This window comes from Felis catus, chromosome B3 (genome assembly GCF_018350175.1).
Source record: "Felis catus isolate Fca126 chromosome B3, F.catus_Fca126_mat1.0, whole genome shotgun sequence".
NCBI classification, from domain to species: Eukaryota; Metazoa; Chordata; class Mammalia; order Carnivora; family Felidae; genus Felis; species Felis catus.
In genome coordinates this window covers 17,133,710-17,140,484 of record NC_058373.1, presented here as the reverse complement: position 1 = coordinate 17,140,484, position 6,775 = coordinate 17,133,710, and the positions used below count along the sequence as shown (strand labels likewise).

The window sequence follows — 6,775 nt, the reverse complement described above, 5'->3', positions numbered from 1 at the left end:
CAGGGTCACGCTCCCAGCTTGTGGCGGCGCCTTCCGCGCCCGTCCTCAGCTGGAAGCGGCAGCAGTGTCTTCTCAGGGTGAAGGTGCTGCGTCTTTACAAACCGTTAGAGCCTCTCCCCACCGCGCCACTTCTTAAAGAGCACAGATCCCGCGGGGCTATTTCTGTACTTCCCCGGCGGGTCCAGTCACAAGCCCAGATTCTGCAAGGGGGGGGGGGGGAACAGGAGGAGGGGGAGGGGAGGGGGGCGCTCACACATCCGTTCTCTCACCAGATATTCACGACTCTGCAAAGGAAGGACTTTACTCTTCTTCGGATGAGCAAACATACAGACGTGCCGGAGACCCGCCCCCCCCCCCCTAGCTATTAAGTGGCCAACCCAGGGTTCAACCTGTTTAAGCTGGGTCAGCTCTCAGACTCAGAACCGCCAGGTAACAGCCCCAAGTAAACAGGCCCCAGGATGTACCGACAGGGGGATGTGAGAGGGCCCTCTGGGATTCTCCCTGAGGAACATCAGAGGTCACACAGGGGGAGATGATGGGGACGGTCATCAAGAGGGAGCTCTGGGCCTCCCAACTGGCTGACATCTAAAAGTTTATGAAACATGCATCGCCTGGTGCCAAGCAGTCTGAAATGACCCTGAGGCTGGGTCCCGAGGCCCCCTGCTTGCCCCGGCCTGAGACAGAAGCTACAGGGGGTGGAGGATGGGCACGGGGCTCTGGGTAGCAGGTGTTTGCCTACAAATACGGAAGGCTCTCCACTTGAGCAACCAGTGCGGCCGGACCCACGCGAGTGCATGCTGGCTGTACCATCCTGCTTAGCTGCCTTTGATCTGCTACAATGTGACTCTGAACTGGTTTATGTCAACCGAGTTTCATTTGCAAAAGGGGTCCTCTAAAGTCTGTTCCAAAGGCACAAGTGTGCTAGAGAGCTAATGATCAAACAAGCAAGGCCCGCCCAGTTCCTCTGTTATTAAGCTGCAAATGCTTTTTCTTATGGTGAAGGAATCTGGATACTAAGTGAATAATGCTTTTTTTTTTTTTAAGGTAATTAAATGAAAGTGATAGGGAGCACAAGGAACAAGAAATTTCCCAGACCTTAGCCACCTTCAACCCCTTCCTCCAAAAAAACAATGTATCTCGTTGGATATCTGCCCCTAGCAAACACAAGATAAAACCTTGCTTTGAGCAGCTTGGCACAAGACCCAGTGCCAAGTGTTTGCCCAAAGGCAACATGATAGCTGAGAAGGGGAGATTCTGCTTCTAAAAAGTAAGTATAACACCCATTGTGGCAGAGAAGCCAAACCTAGCTATTCTCCTTTAAGACCAGACACTAAAGGGGTGCCTGGGTGGCTCAGTAGGTTAAGCATCCGACTTCAGCTCAGGTCATGATCTCGCAGTCCATGAGTTCGCGCCCCACATGGGGCTCTGTGCTGACAGTTCAGAGCCTAGAGCCTGCTTCAGATTCTGTGTCTCCCTCTCTCTGCCCCTCCTCTGTTCGTGCTCTCTCTCTCTCTCTCAAAAATAAATAAACATTAAAAGAAAAAAAAATTTCATGGCTAAAGGGTAAATTTTATCCTGTGCATGAAAACACAATTTTTTAAAAAGACATTAGAAAAAGAAAAACCAAACACTACAGACCCAGTGGCTCAGAAGCTGCACCCAGCACCTGGAGGCATGAGCTGGGCGGCCAGGAACAGGGTACCCAGCGGCAGCTACACCTGTGTTTCCCCACAGCCAGCTGGTCACAGATCACCCCGTCACACGCAGCTCTGCCAAACAGGTCTGCGGTTTTAGCAATCCGGGCAGGATCACACAGGCCCGCTGCACAGTCTTTTTAAGAGGGAAAAAAAAAATTACTAGGATTTCATTTTATTGTCATGAAAACCATAACTGAAGCTAGTTAATCCCTTGTGAAATGTCTGCCTTTCAGAGTGTTCTTCTTTCTTCTGACAATAAAATAACCCTTTGTGATTTCGTTGGGCTAATTTAGAGCTTTCTCCCTCTGTGTAAACTGTTTTACAAGCCATTTTTAAAAAGTCTCTCAAAGCACAGTTGAACTCTGCACACGGGATTGAAACATTTAATTTTCTCTAAAGGAGCAGTCCCCCCCATCGGTTCCCCGGGGCTGGAATCACCGAGGTTGAGTTTTCTGCAAACTGGGCTTTGAGCTCGGGCTTTCTCATCTCGTCCAGCACGTCCTGGGAGCCAACAGGATAATGGAGGCACGCGGACGAGGGCCGTGCGCCCATTCCCTTGATGCAAAGACAGGTAGCAGGTGTAATCACAGACGTATCTGCAACCACACAAAGTGCCACCATACTCCTGGCGCGGGCCTCTTACCCCAGGGCAACGTAAGCAAAAGGGCCTCCGCAGCACCCCCAAAGCCTGAGGGGGGTAGGCTGCCACCCAGGAAGACTTCTGTTTTGTTCTTCTGCCTCAGAAAGCGCACGTGGCTGGGAGTGAGCCAGGAAGAGACTGACTCTTGGTCTCACCGTCCCACGACCATCAAGTGGCCAGGCCCGGGAAGGGACCAGATTTTCAAAGCGACTAGTCCCAAACCCCTTTTCCCCTAGGAACCCCTCTCTTTCGTGTCTGCACTGAGTCACTTCTTCATTCATTCTCTTGTGGGCGGGGGGGGGGGGGGAACTATCCACTGCGGGTCAGAGTTCGCAGGAACAAGGTAAATCAACCTGTGTGTGGGGCTGAATCAGAATAGCTCACAACTCGGGCCGCAAGAAATAAAAACAAAGCATCCACAGACTTGAGTGGCTCTCGAAACACGCCTTCCCATCTCTTCTCTAGCAAGGCACCAAAGGCCCGGATGGAGGGGGGGGGGGGTTGGAACCGAGACCCCGGGGGGTGGAGGGGGGGGGGGCGAGATGACCACGCGCTGGTCTGCACCGCGTGAGCAAGTGGCCGCTGCACGGCACAGGATGGCCTCCCGGTGGGGAAGGGGGACGACCCGGGAGGGGGGCTGGTCGTAAGGCCGCGCGTCCTCCCCACCCGCCCGGGGAACGACCCCGCCGCGCGCACCTGCCTGCATTGCGAGAGTAGACCACCTGCGCGCCCTCCACCGTCACCAGCTTGCTGAGTGCCCTCGTGCTGACCCCGGACGCGATCACTTCCGGGCCATCCGGAAGGCCCTCGCCGCGAGCGCGGGCCTGAAGCCCCGGATGTCGGCATCCCAGGAACCTCGGTTCTTGGCGCGCTGTTCCAGAACCATGGCCTTGGCGGAGGCGTCCAGCTCGTTGTGCACGACAAGCTGCAGAAGCACAAGGGAGGGCCGAGAGCATAGGGAACCCGAGGCCTGCTCTGCCTTCCCGGATGTAGCTGAAGGGCCAAGCCGAGGGAGAACCAGCCCCGGGCCCAAAGCAGCTCCAACCCCACATCTGGCCGGCACAACCTCCGGGATTCCCCGCCGAACGCCCCTCATGAATGTGCTGGAATGAAAAACAGCCGGATAGAAACCCATGTGGCATTTCATTTAACTGCTTTTATATGTCCAAATATTCTGGCAGGAAAACGTATTCCCTTCTTTGCCCCCCGGCGGGGGGCTAAGGCTCGCACAGGAGAAGCTTCCCATTTCTGGAGAATCTTCCAGCTCTTTTATGAAACCCTAATAAAGGAAGTTAGTAACAATGCACTAAAATATTGTCAGGGTTTTTTGAGCTGATTATTTTTCCTCTTTGAAAAAATAGCTGCAGAGCATTTTATCCACACACCTGAGTCTTAACGGCTTGGTGCTGCACGTTGTGTTGATCTCATCATCGGAGCTTCCTGTTTTGTGGATGTTTGTACAGTTTTGTCCATTTTGGGGACAGTTTTTCATATAACTCTATTCGGATTAAAAAAAAAAGGCTGGGCGTCATGAAGATGAGACCTCCCTCTGCCTCTCTTCCAGTCCCAAAAGGTCCTCGCCCCTGCCCCCCTCCCCCCCCCCTTCACCTCACAGCCCACCTGCCCTGCCTGGGCATGGCCGGGACCCAACCCACGGGCCCCTCTGTTAGGTGGAAACTGTCTTTGAGTCACAGCAAGGAATAAAGATTCCCTTTATTTTCCTCCTTCTCTCTCTCCAGAATATTCTTCCAAGACTTACTCTGTGTTTCAGCTTAAACTCTTGCAGACACACCCAGAACCTTAGAAAATCAGCTAGGACCTCACTGGGGGAGCGTGGGGGCGGAGTGCACCTCCACCAGCCACTCTAGAACCAGGGTCCCGGGGTTCACAGCTCCGGGGCCCCATCTCCTCATCATCCCAGCCCCACCGACTCCCCAGCCACCATTTCCTTGCGGTTGAAGGTCTTCCCAGATTCTGGTGACCCTCTGCATCACTTCCCTGTAATCTACAGGCAGCTGAAGAACCCGCAGCCCCACCTCCCTGCGACTGTTCGGGCCCAGCTTGGACAGCTCGGGCAGAAAGAAGCAGGTAGACTCCCCTTCCTTGATGCAGGGCCGGGGAGAGTCCCTGAAAAGCTAACACTTGGGTCATTGATTCTATTCCCTGGGGCCTTTTTATTTTTTTTAAGTTTATCTTTTGAGAGAGAGGGAGAGAGCAGGGAGGGGCAGAGAGAGGGAGAGAGAGAGTCCTAAGCAGGCTCTGCACTGTCACCTCAGAGCCCTATGTGGAGCTGGAACTCATGAACCCTGAGATCGTGACCTGAGCCCAAATCAAGAGTCAGACGTTTAGCTGACTGCGCCCCCCAGGCGCCCCTCCAAGGGGCCTTCTGTGGGCCTGGACCCTGCCCTCAAGGAGCTCACCTGGTGGCAGGGGCCCGCAGGGGAATCACAGTTCCTGCCCCTTAAGGCCCCAGGAGGCCTCGCCAGTCACATGTGAGTACCCCAGAGGCGTATCTGACCCAGCCTGTGGGTTAGGAGCCCGTTCACGAAAGGGATGCAGGGAAGGTGTAGGGGGACAGATGAAGACAAGCCGGATGAAGGAGCTAGGGAAGGGTGTGCCGGGCAGAGGGAGCTTCGGGGGCACAGAGGAGCACGAGAGCCTGAGCCTTGGGGAAGCACGGGGCGACTTGGCGCGGGGCAGTGGACGAGGGGCAGCGACAGCCTTCTCCCGTGTGTCCTGCACCAGGATACTTAGCGCCCCTGGACTCCGATCGGAGCGCTGACTGCCTGCAGCCCCCCCAGGCATTTTGACAAGTAAGCCACCACCATCAATGGTGTATCAGGGAGCACTGCCCGTGGGGAAGGGTGGGAACAGAAGCTAGAAAAGTCTGTGGAAGCCAGACTGAGCGCTCAGCCAGAGGCTGGACTTGAAGCAAAAGGAAGCCATCAAAGGATCGTGCACAAAGCGCTAATGGGTCAGAGCTTCCCCCTAAGAGGACGGAGGGAGAAGTGGGCCGGAGGGCATCATGACGTTGACTTGGGACCTGCTGACTTCGAAGGGGGAGAACCCGGTCCCTTGGTTCCGTGTGTCTGGAGCTCACAGAGAGGATTCTGGGAAGACAGTGGCCTGTCAGGGCTGCAAAGGCATGGGTTTAGGCTAGATCCAGACAGAGTGAGGGGTGGGGGGCAGGGAGAGGAAAGAAGGGCCGTGGGGAAGACCCAGGGTCAGGGGGCACTGTCCTCACAGGCAGGAGTCTGGAAGGAAGAGAGAACCAGGAGAGTGAAATCTCAGGCACGTGCAGTTCACTGTTAGTAGACGTTAAATCAGGAGCCTAAAGGCCAAGTCCTTTTCCTGCTCCGGGACCTGTGCTAATCACCAAGATGGTTTCGGATTAGCGCCTGTGTTTCTCCTGACTCCCTCCCCTGGCATTTCCCGACATCCAGGAGCATGCATCCTGGGATGGAGATGGCCGTCCGGCGGCCAGGCCTGCCCAAAGGTCTGCCCTGGGCTGCGGAGGAGACGGGCAGGAGTGATGTGCCCCGCCGGAGGGCTGCCTCCGCTGCGCTCGCTGAGGACGGCACTCCTGGCCAACTTTTGGTGTCTCAGGTCCGTCCCCGACCAGCTCATCCTTCCTAAGGGGTTCTGTCCTGCCCACCGGACACCCACCCAGAAGCCCAGGTCCCTCGACCGGCTCAAGCTTGCTCTCTTCCAAAAGTGCCAAGATCACATCCCCATTTGGGGCCCGAAGGGAGAATTCATTCATTTGCCTGATTCTGGTGGTGGGAGGCGGGGAAGGAGGGCCGGGTCATGCGGGGCAGTGCCCGGAGGGCCATGGAAGAAGCAGGCCGGCATTCCAGGGGCCAGACAGACCGAGGGGTTCCAGCTCTCGTGTCACCGTCTGGGCCCCCGTCCTGTAGGGAACGAGTGAGACGTGAGCACTGAGGTCGCACAGGGCCCTGGCCCCTCCGGATGCTCCCAGAGCAGGAAGCGGGGGCTGGACGGCATCACTCTGGGGTCACCTTTGCCTTTGTCGCGAGGGCGAGGAGGCCGTGGTTTGGCTCCCGGGCTGCTTCTCAGAACCCAGTCATCTGCGAAGAACCGGTTTCTTCTACTCGGTGGGGCTCCCGTGGGGTCTGGCTCTGAGCAAAGGCTACGGAGGAGCCCCCAAACCAAATGAGGTTGCCTGGGACTCTGCCTTCAGGGCTGTCCCCCGCAAAGGCTGCTGTAGTTCAGTTGTCCGCAGAAACGTCGATTAATTATGCGTACTAAGAAGACGCGGTTCCCCGAGGGATGGGGGCGTCCACCCTGAGCCATGCAGGCCCCGTCAAGCCCAGCACCCACTGGCCTCACAGAGGAAGGCTACTCTGCTTCCGGGCTGGCCCACACAAGCCCAGACCAAAGCGGGCCACAGCAGGAGCCCCCTCATCCCCCCCCCCCA

At 56.4% G+C, this 6,775-nt stretch overlaps 1 protein-coding gene across 1 annotated transcript; it reads right to left on the bottom strand.

Annotated features, from left to right (window-relative positions):
• Positions 1 to 375: 375 nt before the first annotated feature.
• PGPEP1L (pyroglutamyl-peptidase I like) lies at positions 376 to 3,673 on the bottom strand. The gene is given in 4 exon segments (XM_023254769.2): positions 376 to 2,199; positions 2,201 to 2,293; positions 3,034 to 3,155; positions 3,158 to 3,673. Coding segments are annotated over 4 exon segments (651 nt in total). The 5' UTR covers positions 3,485 to 3,673; the 3' UTR covers positions 376 to 2,090.
• Positions 3,674 to 6,775: the final 3,102 nt, after the last annotated feature.